This window comes from Miniopterus schreibersii (assembly GCF_964146895.1).
Source record: "Miniopterus schreibersii genome assembly, chromosome: X".
NCBI classification, from domain to species: domain Eukaryota; kingdom Metazoa; phylum Chordata; class Mammalia; order Chiroptera; family Miniopteridae; genus Miniopterus; species Miniopterus schreibersii.
In genome coordinates this window covers 45,125,116-45,148,551 of record NC_138104.1, presented here as the reverse complement: position 1 = coordinate 45,148,551, position 23,436 = coordinate 45,125,116, and the positions used below count along the sequence as shown (strand labels likewise).

The window sequence follows — 23,436 nt, the reverse complement described above, 5'->3', positions numbered from 1 at the left end:
GGACTCTCATCTCAAAGTCCATCTTAACATCTCAGTGCAGGTAGGGTTTTTTAAAGGGAGAAAGAGTGAAAGCAGAACAAAGAAATCAGGGAAGGGGTTGTGCATGTGAAGGCAGTATCCATGCTGATTCCAATATGTATCTTTAATGTCAGCATACTGGACCTGGTCAGTGTCAGCCAAATTCTTCCAGTTGGGCGATCTGCATCAGCTGAAGTCTTGTGGTCAAGGTCTTTTCTTACAGAAGCAGGAACTGGAACCACTGTTGCCTACTCATAAGGAATCTGCCAGTATATGAGTTCTTTTTATAAGTTTGTTAGTACATTTTATTCTAATTCTATTTCATGGTTAGTCAGACTAGTATAAAGTTTTTATTCCCTGTTACAACAAGGTTGTAAGGTACAGCATAGGGAATATAGTCAATAATACCACAATAACCTTGTACCATGGCAGATGGTTAATAGACTTAATATGGTTATCACTGCTAGATATATTAACGTTGAATATGTTGTAAACCTGAAACTAATATAATATTGTACGTTAATTACATTTTAATAGTAAAAAAATACTAGACATACTGTTTTTAACCTAGTGATCTTACTTCTACCAGGACTTCCAGCACGCCTCATCTTTTATTGGACATTAACAAGACAGGCTTGGAGTTTCTGTAGACAATTTTCCCTCATGTGGGAACTGAGAATTAGCCCACACAGAAGAATCCAGAGCCAAGAAATGGAGAGAGAACAGGTTCTGATGACATTGTTTGAATTTATATCCAGCAATGCTCTAAAGTGGTTTACCTCTGGACTTTCTGGTTATATGATACAATAAATACATTTTGTTTGTTTAAGCCAGTTTGTGATGAAGTTTTTCTGTTTGTTTGTTTTTTGTTTGTTTTTATTTTTTGGTCGCTTAAAATCAAAGTTATTAACAGAAAATAGAGTTTACAAGTGAAAGAACCCTAAAATATAGAATTGGCTGACTTGAGTAAATGTGTAGGGCTAGAAATCCTTCTATCCTGAGTTGGGAAGCTGGCAATCTTTGCCAGTTAGTACCCAAAGAGATGGCTAAAGTGTCACTTGTTATAGATTAAGACTCAGAGCATGAAACAATCAAGGCTGTTAAGGAACTTAATATGTAAAGTTTAGGATTTTTTGAGCATGCTGATTAGTTCTTGTGGCTCTTGGTAAGATCTCATAAGAAAGAGAAGGCTGAGACTGGCTCATTTGAAAACAGAAAAGGAAGAAAACACAACCTTGCTAAAATATTTTTCTGCTTTTAATCAGAAATTGAAATAGTAAGTATCAGATAATATTAGAGCCTGGTAAAGCTAGGATAGCCAAACCCCATGCTTGAGTTTAAAGATCAAAATGGCAGGGTATTGGAAAAATAATGGGAGAAAAAATTGGGGTGTTAAAGAAACAATATCCCTAGGCTTTTCCCAAACGTCTCCTGTTCCTGAATTCTTGGGCTAGCTTTCTGAAAAGGCAACAATTAGCTTATTATGCCTCCCATAAGAAGTCATTGTTTTCAATGATAAGAGGTCAAAATGGAAGATAGTGAATTGAGAACTAGTGGGATAAGCAGGTTTTTGCTGAGAAATAGAAATTCACTGGATACATTTTATGTTCATAGATTATGACTTAACAAACTCTCTGGGTTTGGTTACTAATTCATGTTGTTCAACAAATTAAAATAATTGAAAATATGCTAAACTTTTAAAGATTCCATATTATCAGAGTTCTCAAGCCTGCTAAATTATACCCTGTGCTTTATTTAACCCCTAAACCAGCATTTTTCAAATTTGAGCATGTATCAAAAATCACCTGAACGAACAGTGTTAAAACACAGATCACTGTGTCTCATCTCCAGAGTTTCTGATTCAGTAGATCTGAGGTCAGCCTGAGAATCATTATGTCTAACAAGTTCTTAGATGATACTAATGTTGCTGGTTCAGAGGCCACACTTTGAGAACTACTGGCCTAAGTCAATCTCCAGGACCTAGGGGCACTGTGAGAAAGTACCCTGCTAATGAGAGTATCTACATTAAGGTCATCAAATTACCTGTTTCAGATGTGGCCATGGGGAATAATGAACATGAATGTACTCTAAGAGAGAAAAAACATGTGCTCAATGATCAGGTGACTGAGGGCTTCACTTAACTGCTAGGGCAGGAAATCCTATTCAAGTCCAGAAATGTGTTATGTTCTATGAACTGAGAACCACAGTATAATTCCCCATTCTCCTATCATGCAAAAGGGGATTTTTATTCCAATAATCCTGTTCTATTTCGACTACTGTATGTTGAGATTGATAAAATTTAGCTACACATTTTTATTCATCATAGATAAGTTGATTGTAAAGTTCATACAGAAAAACAAACACACAAGCATGGCTAAGGAAACACTTAAAAGAAAGATTTGAAGTCAGGGGAGAACTACCCCATCAGATATTTAAACGGTCTGTGATGAGGCTTCCATAAGTCAAATAGTGAAGTATTGAAACATTGAATAGACAAATCAATGGGACAGAATAGAATGTCCATAAAAAGACCCAAGGACATAAAAGTTTAGTATATTGTAAAGGTAGTATATTTCAAATCATTTTGGACAAAGTTAGTGTTGTTATAATTTGTGCTGGGAAAACTAGATAGCCATTGGAAAAGGATAAAATTAGATACATTGTTAATACCACACACAATAATAACATCCAAAAGGATCACAGAGATAAATGTAACATAAAGTTAGACAAATACTAGGAGAAAACATGTATTACTCTATCACTTGAGTATTGGAAAAGGCTCCAAGCTATGACTAATAACCTTGATACAATAATATAAAAATATGATAATTTTATTTCAAATGCTTTGTAAAAATTTTTTTTTGCATGGAAAAAATACCATAAGTAAAGTAAAAAGCAAATGAAAGACTGGAAAACATATTTGCAATATATATCACAGGTCAAGGGTTAACAGACCTAATTTATATAAAGGACATTTAACAGTTGAGGAATAGAGAGCCCAAAACCTTATAGACACAAACACATAAAAATATATTCTACTTCACTTACAATAAGAAAAATGCACTAAAGCTGGGGGGGGGGGGGTGTAGGGAGAGGTAGAAGAAAGTAAAGGGAGATTACTGGTGATACAAGGAGACTTGGCTTAGTATGGTAAACACATACTACAATATACAGGTGATGTATTTTAGAATTGTATACCTGAAACCTCTGTAATTTTATTAACCAATGTCACCCCAAAAAATTCAATTAAAGAAAAATGCAAACTAAAACTACACTGAGGTGTTGGTGAAGCTATAGTAAAACAGATGCTCTCATACATTGCTGGGAGAATGCAAAATACCGTAATGCATAATGAAGGGATTTTGGAAACATCTAATAAAACTACATACATACCCTTTCATCAAGCAATCTCACTTTTAGAAATTTACCTTAATCATACAACATCAACAATAAAAAAATGTATATGCACAAAGTTATTTCAGGAAGCACTTATTTGTAATTTTAAAATATTAGAAACTACATAAATGTCAAAGCTTAGGAGTTTGGTTGAATAAACTTTAGCACATAAACAAGATGAAGTACTATGCAGCTATAAAAAGGGATAGGGAAGATAACTATGACCTGATATTGATTTCCAAAATATATAAGTAAAAAATCAAAGTGCAAAACGAAACCTTAGAGTATGATACCTTTTGTGTAATAAAAAATAGGAAAGTATGTGTGTGTGTGTATGTATGTGTGTTCATCTTTGCATAAAAATAACATAGAAAGTATGAACAAGAAAATAATAAAGTTGGTTACCTACAAAGACTGTGGAAAAATGATGTAGAGAGAATAGTGACATTAGTGACAGTTTTCTGAGTATACTTTTCTGCATAGTTTTGACTTATGAAAACATGCCGAAGATCTACATATTCAAAAAAATAATTAATATAATGGGTGAAGGTGATCAAAAGTACAATCCAGCTATAAGATAAGTCATGGGATGTAATGTACAGTATGGTGACTATAGTTAACAAAACTATGTTGTATACAGGGTGGGACAAAAGTAGATTTACAGTTGTATGTGAAATATAGTTTATTTTGTATAATTATTTATTATATTATTTTCTGTACAAATCACTGTGCACCTACTTTTGCCCCACCTTTTGGTAAGAAAGTAGATCTTAAAAGTTCTCATCACAATAAAAAAATTGCAACTATACGTGGTGATGGATGTTAACTAAACTTATTCTTGTAATAATTTTGCAATATATACCTATATCAAATCATTATGTTGTACACCTAAAACTAATTCAGTGTCATGTCCATTATAAGCCAGTCAGAGAAAGAGAAGTATCACATAATCTCATCATATGTGGAATCTAATGAACAAAAATCTGAAGAACATAAAAGATCCAGAGACACTGAAGCATGCAACAGATTGATGTATTTCAGAGGGAAACCGGTGGGTGGGGGAGACAGAAAGAGGTTAACTAAAGAACTTATATTTATGTGTGCATAAGCCATGGATATAGACAATAGTGTGGTAGGCCTGGGGACAGGTGGGTGCTGGGTGGAGAGGGTCAAAGAGGGAAAAAGGGGGACATACGTAATACTATGAACAGTAAAGATAAATTTAAAAGTAAATTAAATTAATAAGAATGGGAAGAAAGGGTTAATATTGAAATCAAATTGAAACAAATAAACCCAACTGAATTTCAATTGAAAAACATAACCATATGGAAGAGAAACAACAAAACAGTCATAAGTTATTCAGGATCCCTACCTGATAAGTGAACTGCCCATCACCTAGAGTTCCCAGTCCTGAAAGTACATTACTTAAGAGAATGAAACTAGGCACTCTGTTTGGGAAATAGTGGTATATGAATTTTATGTAGGTATAGGCATTTAAAAAACTGTATTATGGGAAGGATATTGGGTAGCCAAAAGGTGGAGCATAGGGAACATGATTTGCTACCCTGCATCAATTTGTTCTTCTTATGGTTACATCAGTTTCTGCAAGAAGGATCACTCCTCTTCCCATTTTTCCATTCAAGCATTTCTCTTTTTTTTCTTCTTTTAACTTTATTTTTATTATTGATACTGTTACAGATATCCCCATCCCCCCTTTTAACAATCTCCACCCAACCCCTGACCCTCCTTTCCTCTGGCCAACACCATACTGTTGTCAGTGTCTATTGGTTATGCATATATGTTCTTTGGCTAATACCTTCACCTTTTTCATCCAGTCCCCACTATTTCTTCTGGAGTTACTCTACTCCCATGAACTAAACATGAAATGAGCTAATATTTGGACCTACTACTACCATTTTGCCATCATGCAGAGCCTTAGAAAGGGTCAGCATTGAAAACATATCAGAAAGATGGAGAAAAAATGTCCCCATGATATTGCCAAAGACCTGAATCCAGTCAGTGAATCCCCTTTGCCTGTTTAAGCCAATTTGAGTTGAGTATTTGCACATGTAACTAAAAAGATACTAATGGATTTGCTCCAAAACCATGATTAATGCAATTGATGTAACCATAAGAAGAGCAAATTGATGCAGGGTAGCAAATCAGGTAGCTCAGAGCTAAATTTAACGTTCAATGAAATTACCTTTTAGTCCTTGCTGTCAGCATGCTTTTCGTCTCATTTTTATGATTTTGTCTTGTGTTTCAATTTTAACAGCTGTATTTTTTTTTTAATTTTAATTTTTGTTCAAAGTATTACAGATGTCCCCTTTTCTCCCCAATGACCCGTTCCCCCCCGTTCCTTCCCCCTCCCCAGTCCCTCTCCCCACCATTGTCCGTGTCCTTGGGTTGTGCATATATGCATATAAATTCTTTGATTACTCTCCCCCCCTCCACCCCCCTCCCCCCTCCATCCCTCTGACATTTCGTCAGTCTCAACTATGCTTCCATGTTATTGAATCTATTCTGCTCATCAGTTTATTAAGTTCTTTAGATTCCACGTATAAGCGAGATCATGTGATATTTTTCTTTCTCTGCCTGGCTTATTTCACTTAGCATAATATTCTCCAGGACCATCCATACTGTCCCAAAGGGTATGAGATTTTTCTTCTTTACAGTTAACAGCTGTATTTTATATATGTCTGTTACTATAAACATCCTTGGATCTCTTTCAGAGGGTAGAATAAATCAGTGATAGTGCCTGTCACAGAAAATCAATATACATGTTAAGTTAAAAATATATCTATTGCCCGGCCGGGCGTGGCTCAGCGGTTGAGCGTCGACCTAGGATCCAGGCTATCCGGGGTCAATTCCCGGTCAAGGCACATGCCCGGGTTGTGGGCTTGATCAATGACTTTCATCATTGATGTTTCTATCTCTGTCTCTCCCTCTCCTTTCCTCTCTCTGAAATCAATAAAGATATATTTAAAAATATATATATATATCACTCTCATCATTGATGTTTCTATCTCTGTTTCGCCCTCTCCTTTCCTCTCTCTGAAATCAATAAAGAGATATATATATATATATAAACAAAGAGAATGTGTTTTTGTCAGAATCTGATTATCAAAGGTGAAATATGGTGGCTTACTTTAAAATATTTTTTTAAAAATAAAATAACTATTTTCAGAAAATATAACAAATGTATCTGAGAGTCTTGAAGCAGTAGAAAGGCAAGGTCTGTGCTTAGGCAAGGAGGTGGAGCATAAGGGAAAGGGAAGGTTAGGTATAGAAAGAAAGGCTGTCATAGGCTTTAACAGAGCAGGTTCCAATTCTAGAAGAAGCCAGTAGTAAAAAGACATAAATTCTAACTTCAAAAATACGCTTCTAACATTTTAAGTTAATCTATCTCTTCAAGTAAAGAGGCGAGCAGTGAAGGAATCATGGGAGAAACAATCTGTGCTCTACTTCTAAACTCTAACCCTACCCTACAAATCAGCCTAAGATTAAATCAGGTATAGCCTGGTAAGCCTAAATTATTTCAGGACCGCAATGACCAAAAATGGATTATCTTGATAGCTAATGATAAAAAGACAAATGCAGAATGAAGTAATACTTTAGTGGGAATAAGCTGTTTAAAGTATTATAATTAGCAATGGTGATCTAGTATTTTACTGTTTAGGGGCATGGAAAGCATAAAAGAATCAAAAGCAGAAGAGAGATGAAAAAGAGGTGGCCAATAAGAAAGCAATTTTTGCCAACTTCCTAAAGTTGCCCTAGAGTCTATCCTGTCTACCTTTAAGAAGCTGAGAAAACTAGAAGAGGTTCACGAAGATTTTGATTGTTGGCTCCAAATGCATTTGTGAACCTTAAATTAAATCAAGTTTTATGTGTACAAATAGCTGCTAGAAGTTAACATGGCCTATGACTTATTTTGGAGGGGTAGAATTTGTTACTCTACTTAATTCCAATCTTAAAATAATTTTTCAATACTCAGAGACTAATATTTTAATCTGTCCTTAATGCAGAAAAGGTCAAGTTGTCATCTTAACTAACTTGCAGATAAATTCATTTTCCTGATAAGCCCTAAATATACTGTATAAAAGTAGACAGTTTTATATCCATAAATGATCAAGCAAGGTCAACTGTAAAATGTTAGAAAGTTGCAGCCTTTTTATTTAGTACCCAGAAAATGCCAGTAATTTAACATGATACTTTGATAAATGTTTCTCACAGAGTTTTAACAAAAACGAAATAAATATAATTTCTATGTCATCTTTGGCATGTAAATTCAAAATGATAGCCATTTCTTTAGCAGCACTGTGAGGGAAAAAACACTATAAAATGCACTACTGGATTGGGTCTTACATGAAAAATGTTGTACAATGAAAACGTTCATGTCAAAAGGAGCAATGTTTCAAAAAACATTTATAAAATAAATGACGGTATAAAACCCATAATGTAGTCAGAAAAAGAAAATACAGTTGTCTGAACATTTGGGAGCTTTTCTTTTAATAGCCGCTTTTAAATTTTTAAGTACATGTGAATCAAATTTATACATAACTTCTATTTAATGTCATTTCCGTCTTAAGAAGTGCAATAAAATGCCAATGAATACCATATTTTCTATATCAGAAAATAAGTATAGGAATCACAAAATGCTTGGGAAGTGTTGGTAAGACAATGGACAATGTTGCTGGTTTTTGTTGTTTCTTTTAGTGAATATTCACTCTGCATAAACATGATGTTAACTAACACTACATACTGTTTTTAAAAAATTAAACACAGAAACATCACATTCTCCTTTTCTTGTACTGTGGAATTTAATGCAAGATAAATTCTCATTTCCAAACCATGCTGGCATTTGGATATTTCATTAGAATTTTTTTTATAACTTTTTAGATGGATATTTCTTGTTAGAATGCTTTGATGACATTAAATTTTTTTTATCATATTAAAAAACAAACTTTTTTTTTTTTTTTTTGCTACAAGTGGTCTCAATTTCAGAGAGAGTGAATTTGAAAAGAAAACTCAAATGTGACCTGAGCAATATTAGTTGATACAAAAGAAAAAAGCAAATAAATCTAATTGGTCACATTATGACAATTTATTAAGAAACTAAAGCACTTAGTACATTCTCTAGAACTGTCCCACATAAAATTAAATGCTTAATAAATACCTTTTGAAGAGTAGATTAATTTACATAATTAGACAAATGGAATGAAAGCAAAACAGACACTCTGTTTTCCAAGGTTTAGAAATGTGCATATAAAGCAAATTCTAACTTGGCAATCACATATATAATTATTTCCAAACATTTAGCTGAGATTTCTTGCTGGTCAACAAACTTAAAGGTACATAATTTGTGCACTAGAATGTAAGTAAGCAAGCTTGAATTCCTGTATTCTAAAAATACTTTTACTTTCTCTTTCTCTTTATAGTTCAAAGAAACTAATGCTTATAATTTAGGAGTTACTATACCTTCAAGCATTGTCAACCAACTTGAATGTTAAGTGATCAAGCATTATCATTTTATTAAAATTATATGATGGACTTCACTATACTGTAGGACTAAAACCAGGAACAGTGCATCCATGAGTAAAATGTATTAGTGAATAATCACTATCAATGCCACTACAGTCTTGCATTGGAATGCAGAAAACACATTACTGAATTGTTCTATTAATTCAGCAATCATTCATTTTGAGATACATGTCAAAATTACCTGAATAAGCTGTGAAATGTAAGAAATTGTTCTAAAAGTTTAATTGCAGTTGACCAATCTATACTTAATACGGCTTGTACTCTTGTTGAGAAATAACATTGTGTTAAATAGGATCTCTGTGTGCTGAAATCTAGGCAAAGGATCTGGAGACTTTCATCCCACTGACAGTTTGCATTCAACCTTTCTGTGGTCTCTTTTTCTCTATAAATACAGTATGAATAGGAACTTGGGGAAAGGGAGAGACTCCTTATGTTACAGACCATATTCTATGAGAAACAAAACTACAGATAAAGATGTGTTTGACAAAAACTGCCTTCCTCCACATCATTCTGTCATAGAAGTTCATTGTAAATTTCACTGTGATTAAAAAGTGTGGAAGGTTTTAAGAGAAAATTTAAATTGAGAGGTAGAAAGGAAGGAGTTGTGCAATATATATAGTGTTGGATAATCTAGTCTTGGGGCATATGTGTAAATTCCTTGCCCAAAAATATCTTCCCTGATAGTAGCTGAATTTTAAATGATTCTCATCTGGTTAGACTACTTAAAAATCTAGCAAGTAGAAACTCATTTGAATAATGGAAATCTTTCCTGAAAAATGCCAATTATCTACTAGCCACTGACAGAAAAAATGTGAATGAATTCAAAGAAATAGCTCTCCTTTCACCTTTTTAGCTGAAAATAATTGCTTTGTGAGAATGGAAGTTCTGATTTTAGGAAGGGGAAAGGTGTGAGGTCATTTTGGGATACAGAATCTTTCAGGAATAATTTAATCATGGAGTCCTCTGTCCGGTAATCCAATAGTATAGCACACAGGGGCTGGAGAGCCAGAGAAATAGAATGTAGAGAATGCCAAAAACACATTTTGCCTAGAATAAAGCCTGTTCTCTAGTTAACCTTAAGGCCAAGGTTCTTCTACTTCTTCAGATATGAAGGGTCTCTTGTCAGGAAAATATAATTCAATCATTATAAATAAGTTTATAAGTGGTCATTACTATTTCAGCATGATGTTTTAATAAACACCAAGCACCTGTTCTTAAGTTTGCGGGGTGCTTACACATATGAAATCCCTTTGGGCTAACCAAAGGTGCTATCAAAATGTTTTACTATGTTTAATTACCAAAGGCAATAAATTATAAAAATCAATGTTTAGATGTTGCTGGGTCTAACAAAACAGGCTAAAGTTCAATTTTCATGAAATAACTGAAACCTTTACTTCCCCACAAAATCACCATCTCTGGCACTACATTTTAATTTTCTTGCAATTGGTTTCCTGAGTTTATTCATGATACTATGTGCTTTAGGACATTAAATATTTAGTCCATCTGGGTAAAATTGATGTTTTCCCTTTGAGGGGAAAAATGTACATTATCCTCTCCCTTCCATACAACAATAAAACCCCCAAACTGTGCTATCATTAAATACTACCAAGAAACATCAACTAGAAAGAAAAGTAATGCAAAATCATTGTTCATGAATCCATTAGAAACCACAGTATTCTAAAGTTTTATAAAAAAGATTTTTTACTGCTTAAGCATTTATAGAAGTCCCATGAAAAAATGCCCCATTCCCATCTGCATTTGTTGCTCTAGAGTTCTAGCCAAAATGGACATGATTAGGCACCCCTAACTAAGTTCCTTCTACAAAATGAGGGTATAGTTTGAAGCTTTCCCTTATAATAAGGTTGCTCCCTACTACTGTTAAGCTACCATGTTTGAGTTTTCCAGCAGAAAACTCTTGTACAATTATAGGGAAAATCCATTAGCATATACACTGTCAATCCTCACTGAGTGATGAAGAATCATGCTGCTCACTGCTTAATTCTGATTGAGTTATTTTCATAAAAAGACTGTATGCCATGTCCCTTCTTTGCAAATATATTGACAAATTAATTAAGATCATCTGCTTTTTAAAAACTATTAAGGGAAGACTGAAAGTTATTTTTTGATTATTTTTAATTTTCCAATTTCATTTACCCTAATTCTATACTAGAAAAGTGCACATGAAATAGTATCTCTGTTCTGAAAAGTTCAACACCAAAATCATACCTCCGAGTTTGTCATATCAATTTTGATAGAAAGGCATAATAGCACAAAGAAGATAATGGCGAGAGGAAAATAAGTCAGAAAATATGGACTCAAACAGTTACGTCCAATTACTTCTAGTAATAAAGCAAAACAAGGAAATAAAAAGCCAAACTGGAGCATAAAAATCTACAAAATGTGATATCAGTCTATTTCTAAGTACTATCTTCCATGTGACATTAGATGTTCTTTAATGTCTTTAAATTACTGGAAAAAGACATTTCAAAATAAAGATACAGAATTTTATACGTCACATCCAAAAAACAGATCTTTGTGCATGTAATATATACCACTTACATTATAAAGAGAATATGTATAGTTTCTTTTATTAAATACCAAAGTTATGTCTCCTAGACTAAGTTGTATACTTCAGCAATTAGAGATCTACTCTATCTGAACTAAGCAAAATAAAATACACAGCAAAAAGTACACCTAACACACACAAGTAGTTCACTTATATTCACTAAACAAAACTGTAATATCCTCCAGTTTACATTCATGTGTTCTTTCTGTCAGTAGTAGTAGTAGTAGTAGTAGTAGTAGTAGTAGTAGTAGCAATAGTATTTTATTCAACAATGCAAAAAAGATTCTTTAAAATTGTATCATTTAGAGAAAACAATACATACTACATAGTGTTTCTGAATCATAAATTTAATAAGACCAGAACAAATTGGCCAGATTTCTTTTCTAATAAAATTTTTAAATGTGTTCAAATTTTATGTAGATCATCAATATTACTTTCTATTTAAAATACCAGTTTATCTTCTTGAAGAATAACTATTATGTAGCATTGTCTAAAGTTTGCTGATAGGCATTATACTATATCATGTGTGCTAAGCTCACAAGCTCACTACAGTAAAATTTCAACTATACTGCCATACAATTCAAGGTAGACTAATACGTTACACTGTAATTCAACGCACATGGAAGTCCAAAAAACAACAGTACAATTCATTAAAAGGGGGGACTGATGATGACTAAATCCAATTGGATCACTTGAAAGTCAGCTTACATAACATCAAGGTAGTGTGAACACCATGTATTTTATTTTCAAAGGCTTACTTATGACCTATTTAGTAGGTCACAATACCAATATAAAGCCTTTGGCCAAAAAGATTTTTCTCTTGTAGTACAATTCCAATAGAAGTGAACTTTAAAGAAACCTTGTGAAAACCTTTATTTCTAGATGAGGACACTTATGCACAATATACAGGTCTGACTGCACACATTATCTGTAATTTAATTCTGTAAAAACTTTGGCACCAACCATATCAGTAGTTCACATAATTAGCACAAACAAATTTTACTCTGGCACCAAACTACTATGTCTACATTTTAGTAATTACAGAGTGGAGTTACTATCAAATGAATGGAATCCTTTGGTTGTACATAATAATGGGCTTCTACAAATCACTTTCAATTTGTTTTTCTTTTTTTTAAAAAAAGCTTATCCTTCAGGATCTTATGTTTAAAAATCCTGAAATTGATTGGCATTATACTATTATATTTGCAACTTGATTATTGGTAATGATGCCCCAAACCATTATTGTATGAAACCAGAAAAACTACTAAAGTAGCTTTATTTAAAAGGAACTTTAGAAGTTAGTGTGCAGAGAAACTGTTAGGACCTTGTGGACACCATTTATACACTACAGCAAAACAACATACTATGAATATTGTGGACCTATGTATGTTTATTTTTTAATTTCACTCCCTTTAAATAAGAAGACTTAAACAGAATATTCAAGTAATGGAGCAGAAAACAATGCCTTTGATATGAGATTAGGCAAAGGCCACACATTTAATTATCTCTTCATCCAGTTTGGCAGAGGAACACTGGAAATCTTACAAGCCAGTTGATGTCCGCTTTTTCATGCTCCGTCGCTGAGCTAAACTTGAGGCAGCAACAGGCTCTAGGACTGGTTGGAAGGTCTTGTGAGTGAGGGCTGAATATGTGGCAACCACTGCTCCCTAAAATAATGAGAAATATCACAAACTGAATAACAGTTTCTGGAGGTGAAATAAAACTTCCAAGTATATCGTAAGAGATTTAAATACAATACAACTTTTTGCCCAGGAAAATAATTGAAAATACTTGATCTGTACATTGATCCTCTTTTAATTAATACCTGATTATTGTATATTTCTTATTTCAATAACTATGTGTATTACAATATATAATTTTATCAGTCTTTCATCATTAATTGAGTTTGCTTTTAAACTTTTAAAATTTGTTTAACCTCAGAGGGAAAGATGGGGCAGGAAGAGATTAACCAGAGAACTTATATGCACATAGGCATAGCCCATGGATACAGACAATAGTGCAGTGAAGGCTTGGGGAGGGGACAAAAGAAAGGACAAGGGGGTCAAAAGTGGGGAGGGGAAGAGGCATCTTTAATACTTTCAACAACAAAGATAAATATAAAAAACAAATTTCATTTTTAATAGGAATTGTACATATTATGGTATATAAACATAATATTATTATATACATATACATAGGAAATGATTACTACAGTCGGGCTAATCAGTATATCCTCATAAAGTTATCATTTTTTTGTGTGGGATGAGAGTACCTGAAGTCTACTCTTAGAAAATTCCAGTATTCAATATGGTATTATTAAATACAGTCTCTATGCTGCACATTAGATCTTTAGACTTATTTATTCTGCATAACTTCAATGTTATATACTTTGACCAACATCTCCCTGTTTGCCTCTCCACCCTGGAAACCACCATGCTATTTTATGCTTTTATATATTTGACTTTTTTTATTCCACATATAAGAGAGATCATATAGTTTTTGTATTTCTATGTCAGGCTTATTTCACTAAATATAATGTCTTCCAGGTACATCATCCACACTGTAGCGAATGGAAGGATCTTCTTCTTTTTTAAAGCTTAATAATGTTCCATTGTGTTTGTGTGTGAGTGTGTGTGAGTGTATCTCACAATATCTTTATCCTCAAAGAGAAATCTGTGCTCCCATGTTCACTGCAGCATTATTCACAATAGTCAAGATATGGAAACAACCTAGGTGTCCAAAAAGAGATAAATGCATAAATCACTAAAATTTAAAATCTAGGTTCAATGTCTATAAATATAGGAATATGCACCAATGGTTATTAATTTAAGAACCAATAGTAATCTTTTGTTTCCATATGAAACTTGCCTTACTCCTAGTCTTAGTGTTTTCTAAGAGCTAATCAAATACAATCAAGAAATTTGTATTTATCATCAGAAAGGCTATAGGTAAAGAAGAGAAGAGTCTATGACTGTTATTTTAAAAAAAAAAAAAACAGAATAAAACATCTATAAATAATCTTTAAAAAATAAAAATAATTTAAGGTAATTACATAAGTGTCATCAGTGAATGGCATGCAATGACTTTGTAAAGTATCAAGCATTTAGAAGGTACATAAAAGTATGTTTTACCTTAACAACATATGATGTATCATTACTATTTGGCTGATCATTTGGTAACTGGTCTCTGTGGATTATCCATGAGTGTTTTAATACTTGTTCTGTAGTGTATCGCTGATGTGGGTCCATATGTAGCATATGGGATAGCAAATCCTAAATCAAATTTAAAAATATATATATAAAATTATATATCAATTTTTTTAGTAAATATATACAATTTTATATTTTCTCAGAATATGAGAGCATCAGTATATTTTCAATTTGCTTGATTTAACCTACCCCTAAGGAAAACAAACCTGTACTCTGAACAGTTAATTGTCAAAGAGAATTTTGAGATAGATTTTTCAACATACAGTAAATCTTTATTTAATTTATTTTTAATTCAGAGAACATCAAATCTGTAGAACTGGGATATGGTTACTGAGGGAGAAAGAAAATGTAAAGTAGCAGGAGTTATCCTGGAATGTGCTAAATGGTTAAGAGGACAGAGGAACTATTGATCTTAGCTGATAAGCTGGGTCCCAAAATATAAGGGTATGTGTATATGAATACAACATAGAAAGGAGGATTCCATGTTGTTAATACACCCTAAACTAATGGTTTACTGAATAAAATACTAAATAAAGCAAAACAAATCAAAGTTTAGAAACTGGCTGCTAGCATAGTAGTGGTCAGAATATCATAAGGTTTTCATCAGAGTAACTGTGAATATGCTTATTTTATCTTTGATAATAAAAGTAATATAACTTTATAATGGAACACAATTTTAAATATATGAAATTATGTGATAATTTTAAATAAACTCTCTGTCAAGCATATTTTAGAAAAAGGAGAAGTAAGCTCTCCTTAACAAGCACCTTCTAAAATCGAAACAAAATCATCATTTTGTAAACTTTTCATCAATAGCAGAAGCAGTGAAACTAAAAACTCTAAGAGGTAACATCAGAATTTGAAGAATAATGTAACTGGTTGAAACTATGTAAGGGAGTAGAACAACCAATAAGAAAATCTATTGGAAAAAGGACAGATGTGAAGAAATAAATGAAAAATAATGTAGAAAATATAACTGATTACTTAAATAAAACAGACCTAAATGATAATAATAAAAATGACAAATGTTCAACAGTACAAGGACTTTTTCCTCTGGTCAAGATGGAATACCAAAGGCTGGATTCATCAACCTGCTTGAAACAACTCTCCCCCACACCCCTATACCCCCTAAAAAACACCCCTAAATATAGGACATAATAGCTTTCAAGAAATCAGAGGTTAGGCAATGAAGAAGAGTGATCCCTAAAAGATGAAAAACATATCAAGTAAGTCCTATGATTGCCACAGCTTACCACCTTGGAGAGATTTTTCAAGCTGCTGTGCAGCTAAGAGAAACCCAGGCAGAGCCTGGCAGTTTCTCTGAGTTGAGGAGATAGAACTGAGAGTTAGGAGAGACCAAGGAAGCGAGAGAGTTAGCAGAACAGAATATCAGAGAGGTGAGAGGATCAGAGAGAACTACAGAAATCCATAGGGGTCCCCCCTCAAGTATTCAGCAGGTTACTGATAAACCCATATGTGGTTGGGGGAGAGAAACAAAAAACTACCAAAGGCAATGGGAAGACTTAACTGAAAGGATTATAGAGAAATCAGAGCTCATGTAAGTTAGAGAATATTGCCTGTTCCCACCAGCCAGACTGGAAAATCTCATAATTCATGGAGTATTTGTTATAATACATAGAAGCAACCTCCCTGAGTAGTGAGCATCCCTAGACAAAAAAATATATATATGTGTTAGAAGGAAGACATAAAAGCATCAAATTGTTTCCCCTAACTTAACTGGGGCCCAGAATAAATCTCAAGAATATTTATAAAAATAAAATCACATCTAGCACCTTCTGGGGTAAAATTCACTATGGCAGGCATCTTATAAAAAATCACCATTTAGCCTGGCCAGTGTGGCCTATTGACCTATGATCCAGGATATCACAATTCAATTCTTAGTCAGAAAACATGTTCAAGTTGTGGGCTCAAACCCTAGCAAGAGGCATGCAAAAGGCAGCCGATCAATGACTTTCTCATCAATGTTTCTCTCTATATATTTCTCTCTCTCTCTCTCTCTCTCTCTCTCTCTCTCTCTTCCCCTTTCCCTTCCTCTCTCTGAAATCAATAAAATATATATTTTAAAAATCACCATTCATAGAAAAGAGAAGGAAAATAAAATTCATAATGAGAAGGAAAAAGTCAATCAAAATTGACCCACAAGACCCAGCCGGTGAGGCTAAGTTAGTTGGAGCATTGTCTCATACACTGAAAGTTTGCAGGTTTGCTTTCCAGTCAGGGCACATACCTGAGTTGCGGGTTACATCCCCGGTCAGTACATGTGTGGGGGACAACAGATCAATGTTTCTCTCTCACACTGATGTTTCTCTCTCTCTCCTCCCCCCCCCCCTCTCTCATTCTACCATTCCCTCTCATTAAAATCAGTAAGCATGTCCTCAGGTGAGGATTAAAAAAAACTTGACCCATGAATGACATGTTAGAATCAACAGATAAGGGCATTAAAACATATATAATTCCATTCTGTATGTTCAAATGATAAGTAGAGACATAGCAGACATAAAAAGACACAAAATGAACTTTTAGAGATGAAAAATTAAAACAAGACAAAAAATACTAATGGGATTAACAACAAATGATATGGTGAATAAAGAGATTGGTGAAGACACAGCATTAGATACTACCAAAGAGAAATAATGTGTAAAAAAAAGAAAAAGAGAAGAGCACAAGTAAACTGGAAGACAGTTTCAAGTTGCATAATAAAATAAGTACATTTAATGTCCCAGAAAAAAACAAGGGAAGAAAAAATATTTGAAGAAATAATGGCCCTCAAATTTCAAAATTTGAAAGAAATTATAAACACACAGATCCAAGAAGCTCAATGTGCAAAAAAATAAATAAAATTACATTAAGGAATATCAAACCAAATTGCACAAAACCCAAGAAAAAGAAAATTTTAAGAGAAAATGGGGTAAAAAAGGCATGCTAACATATAGTGAAATAAAGACAAGGATAACAGGAGATTCCAAGATGGTGGCAGATTAAGTAGAAGCTACACTGACACTCTCCCAGGACCAAACTGGAATTACAACTAAAATATAGAAAAACATCCTGAATAATCATCTGAAGACTAGCTGGCAAGAACCCTCATAATCAAGGAGGTAAAGCACAGACCGTATAGAGACTGGTACAAAGTGTGGAAGCGTGAGAGGGCTGGCTGGAATCCCACAGGCAGCATCTGAAGGTCCAGAGGGATATCTCAGCTGTGGGGGGTTCCCACTGAGGACTCTGGGGCCTAAACCCCAAGATGAGATTCCCAGCCAAGAGCATCAGAACTAAGAAAGGTACCCAAAAAACACCTGGCTTTGAAAAGCAGCAGGGTTTCTGTCTGCCAGGGAGAGATAAACAGAAATGAAGGCACACTCTTAAAGGGCCAATGCACAAAATTTTGTGTGCAGCCACTCACCTTGGGCTCCAGCAGAGAGAGGGCAGAGTGAACTAGAACTGTGTGAGGAGAATCCAGGGGGGCTGGCTCTGGGTGGAAGAGCTCAGAGGGCAGCCATCTGGATTCCTGTGCTGAGTCATTCTCCCATACAGAAGAGGACATCTTTTTCAGGCAGACCTTTGTCAGCCAGAGTAAACAATGGTAAACATATATGCACCAAATATAAGAGCACCTAAACATATATATATATATAAATAAACTTCTGGAGGACATTAAGGGAGATATCAACAGCAGTACAGTAATAGTAAGCAACATTAACACCCCACTGACTTGACTGGATAGATCTTTCAGACAAAAATAAAATCAACAAGGAAACAGTGACCTTAAATGACTCACTAGATCAAATGGATTTAATTGACATTTACAGAACATTTCACCCAAAAGATAGCAAAATATACATTCTTCTCAAGTGTATATGGGACATTCTCAAAGACAGACCACATGTTAGGACACAAAACAAGACTACAAGTTCAAGAATATTGAAATCATATCAAGCACCTTCTTGGATTACACTGACATGAAAATAGAAATAAACAACAGTAAAAACTCAAACATATGGAAGCTAAATAGCATATTAAACAATGAATGGGTTACCAATGAAATCAAGGAAGGTACCAAAAACTTACTGGAATCAAAAGAAAATGAAGACACAACAACCACAAATCTATGAAAAACAATTAAAGCAGTCCTAAGAGGGAGATTCATGGCACTACAGGCATACCTGAAAAACAAACAAACAAACAAACAAAACTTTTAATAAACTATCTAACACTACAACTGGAAGAATGAAAAAGAGAACAAGAAAAATCCAAAGTAGAAGAAAAGAAATAATAAAGATCAGAGCAGAAATAAATAACACAGATATTAAAAAAATAATACAACAGATCAATGAAACCAAGAGCTGGTTCTTTGAAAAGATAAACAAGATTGAGGAATCTTTAGCCAGACTCAGCAAGAAACAAAGAATGAGGACTTAATTACATAAAAATAGAAATGAAAGAGGTGAAGTAACAAATGACACCACAGAAATACAAAGGACTGTAAGAAAATACTATGAACAACTACATGCCAACAAGCTGGAAAACGTGGATGAAATGGACAAAATCCTAGGAAAATGCAACCTTCCACAGTTGATTCAGGAAGAATCAGAGAACCTGGTTGGGCCAATAACAGTTGATGGAATTGAAGGAGTAATAATAAAAAATAAAACTCCCAGCAAACAAAAGCTGTGGTCCAGATGGCTTCACAAGGAAGTTTTACCAAGCATCCAAAGAAGAAACAACAACTCTCCTCCTCTAATTATTCCAAAAAAACTAAGAGGAAAGAACAATTCCAAGCTGTTTTTATGAGGCCAGCATTAGCCTAATTCCAAAACTAGATAAAGACACATTTAAAAGAAAGAATTATAGGCTAATATCCTTGATGAACACAGATACTAAAATCCTCAACAAAATATTAGCAAAATTGATCCAGCAATATTTTAAAAAGATCATGCACCATGACAAAGTGGGGTTTATTCCAGGGATGAAAGACCAGTACTATATTCACAAATCAATAAATGTGATACATTGCATAAACAAATTGAAGCACAAAAATTGCACAATCATATCAATAGATGCAGAAAAAGCATTCAACAAAATCCAAAACCCATTTTTTTATGAAAATTCTCAGGAAGTTGGAAATAGAGGGATTATACCTCAACATAATAATGGCCATATATGACAAACCTATGGCCAACATCATACACAATGGGCGAAAACCAAAAGCATTTCCTCTAAGAATAAGAACAAGACAGGAGTGTCTGGTTTCACCACTCTTATTTAACATAGTACTGGAAGTCTTAGCCACAGCAATCAAACAAGAAGAAAACATAAAAAGCATCCAAACTGGAAAGGAGGAAGTAAAACTGTCATTATTTGCCAATGACATGATATTGTTCATAGAAAAAACAAAACAAAAAACTCCACCAATAAACTTCTAGGTTTATTAAATGAATTCAGCAATGTAGGAAGACACAAAATAACACCCAGAAATCAATGGCATTTTTATACACCAATAATGAACTCTTAAAAAGAGAAACTAAAAAAAAAAAAAAATCCCATTTACCATTGCAGTAAAAAAAAAAAAATAGATATACTTTGGCATAAACTTAACCAAAGAGGTGAAAGACCTGTACCTGGAAAACTACAGGACATTGCAAAAAGTGATAGAGGAAGAATATACTGCGTTTATGGATTGGTAGAATTACATCACTAAAATGTCCATAGTACCCAAAGTAATCTATAGATTCAATGCAATAACTATTAAATTACCAAGATTGTATTTCACGGATCCAGAACAAATACTCCAAAAATTTATATGGAACCAAAAAGATCCCAAATAGCCACAGCAATCTTGAGAAAGAAGAACAAAGTTGGAGGTATCACAATACAAGATCTCAAGTGTAAAGCCACTATAATCAAAACAGCCTGGTACTAGCACAAGAACAGGCATATAGATCAGTGCAACAGAACAGAGAACCCAGAAATCGACCAAAGCCATTATGCTCAATTAATATTTGATAAAAAAAGGCAAGAACATACAATGGATTAAAAACAGTCTCTTCAATAAATGGTGGTGGGAAAACTGGACAGGTACATGCAAAAATATGAAACTAGACCACCAACTTACACCATGCACAAGAATAAATTCAAAATGGATAATAGATTTAAATGTAAGGCATGGAACAATAAAAATCCTAGAAAAAAATGTAGGCAGCAAAATATCAGTCATGGCCTGTTGTATTATGTTTGCTGATACATCTCTTAGTGCAAGGGAAACAAAGGAGAAAATAAACAAATTGAACTGCATCAAAATAAAAAGCTTCTGCACAGCAAAAGAAACCATCAACAAAATGAAAAGGGAATCCACTGTATGGGAGAACATATTTGCCAATGATACATCTGATAAGGGTTTAATATCCAAAATATATAAGGAACTCATACAACTTAACAAAAGACAAACAATCCAATTAAAAAATGGGTAAAGGGTCTAAATAAACACTTCTCCAAAGTGGACATACAGGTGGCCAAGATGCATGAAAAAATGCTCAAAGTTATTAATCATCAGAGAGATGCAAATTAAAATAACAATGATATATCACCTCACACCTATCAGAACGGCTACCACCAACAAATCAACAAATCACAAGTGCTGGCGAGGGTGTGAAGAAAAGGGAACCCTAGTATTCTGCTGGTGGGAAAGCAAGCTGGTGCAGCCACTATTAAAAACAATATGGAGTTTCCTTAAAAAATTAAATACGGAACTGCTATTGGACCCAGTGATTCCACTTCTAAGGATATATTCTAAGAAACCCAAAACACCAATCAGAAAGAATTTATGAACCCCTATGTTCATAGAAGTACTGTTTACAATAGATGAGATCTAGAAACAGCTCAAATGCCTATCAATAGGTGAATGGATAAAAAAGCTGTGGTACATTTACACTACAGAATACTATGCAGCTGTAAAATATGTAGATCTCTTATCCTTTGGGATAGCATGGATGGACCTGGAGAGCTTTATGTTAAGTGAAGTAAAACAGTCAGAGAAAGACAAGCATTACACGATCTCACTCATATGTGGAATATAATGAACAAGATAAACTGATGAACAAAATAGATCCAGAGACACAGAAGCATGGAACATACTGACAAATCTCAGAGGTAAGGCAGGGGTTGGGGATTGGGGCAGGGAGATTAATCACAGAACTTATATGCATATATGCGTAACCCATGGACACAGAGAATTGTATGGGGAAGGTCTGGTGGGCAGGTGAATGCAGGGTAGAGGGGATCAATGGGGGAAAACGGGACATCTGGAATACTTGTGACAATGATAAATGTTTTAAAAAGACAAGGATAACAACAGATTTCTTATCAGAAAAGATTCACATGCGAAGACAATACAATTTATGAAAAACTAGTGGGTCAAAAGGAAACCAAAAGGGAAATACAAAAATAAACATAAGTGGAAACACAATATACTAGAATTTATTAGATACATCAAAAGGAGGTGTAAGGGGGAAGTTTAAAGCAACTGATGACTAAATTAAGGAAAATAATTTCAAAACAAAAAACAACATACCCTTTATCTCATAGTCCTAGAAAAAAAAGCCCCAAATTAGCACATGATAGGTGATAATAAACATCAAACAAGAGTAATAAAATAGAGACCAGAGAAACAATAGTAAATATCAACAAAACTAAGAGCTGGCTTTTGAAAAAATGAACAGTATTGACAAACATTTAGTTGGACTACGAAAAAAAGAGAAGACTCAAATAAATAAAAATAAAACAGGAAGCATTACAAATAATAGCATAGGGATACAAAGGATCATAAGAAACTACTACAAAAAATTATATGCAAAAAATTGGATAACCAAAAGAAATGGATAAATTCCTAGATACATACACTCTATCAAAGCTCAATCATGAAGAAATAGAAAGGGTGAAAAGTGGAACAAGGTGTATAGAGACTGACAGTAATAAAATGCATCACAACAAAGAAAACCCCAGACAAAATGGTTTCACTGGTATATTCTACCAAATATTTAAAGAAAAATTAATGCCAATATTTCTAAAACTATTTCAAAACACAGAACAGGAGTGAACACTCCCCAACTCATTTTATGAGACCAGCATTCATTTCTTATCAAAGCTAGATAAGGACACCAGAAGAAAAGAAAATATAGGTCAATATCACTGATGAATACAGATGTAAACATTTTGAACAAAATACTAGCATACTGAATTCAACAATACATTAAAAAGATCATACAGCATGATCGAGTAGAACTTATCCTGGGAAGCAAGAATGGTTCAACATAAACAAATCACTAAATGTGATACACCACACTAATAAAATGAAGAGCAAAAATCATATGATCCTCTCAATAAATGCAGAAAAAGCATTTGACAAAATACAACACCCTCTCATGATAAACTCTCAACAACTCTGTTCTCTATTTCATTATTTCTGGTTTGATTTTTATTAACACCTTTTGTCTGTTAATATTAAGCTTTTTTTCTTGGTTCTTTTAGTTATAGAAAAAACATACATTAACATAATAAAGACCATATATGACATGCCCACAACAAATATCATACTCTGTTGAAAGATTAGACAATTTTCCCTAGGATTGGAACAAAACAAAGGAGCCCACTCTCACCATTCTTATTCAAAACAATATGGGAACTCATACC

The 23,436-nt window shown here is 33.8% G+C and overlaps 1 protein-coding gene across 2 annotated transcripts in view; it reads right to left on the bottom strand.

Annotated features, from left to right (window-relative positions):
* Positions 1–12,655: 12,655 nt before the first annotated feature.
* Positions 12,656–23,436, bottom strand: part of RPS6KA6 (ribosomal protein S6 kinase A6) — a 209,590-nt gene continuing 198,809 nt past the window's right edge. Inside the window, exons 21-23 of one of the 2 annotated variants that reach the window (XM_081126032.1) lie at positions 18,155–18,310; positions 14,653–14,793; positions 12,656–13,188 (exon numbers count right to left, since the gene is read on the bottom strand). In XM_081126032.1, coding sequence (XP_080982158.1) covers positions 13,063–13,188; positions 14,653–14,793; positions 18,155–18,310 — 423 coding nt within the window. In that variant the 3' untranslated portion in view covers positions 12,656–13,062. The remainder of the gene's footprint in view (positions 13,189–14,652; positions 14,794–18,154; positions 18,311–23,436) is intronic. The other variant, XM_081126031.1, reaches the window with a different exon arrangement.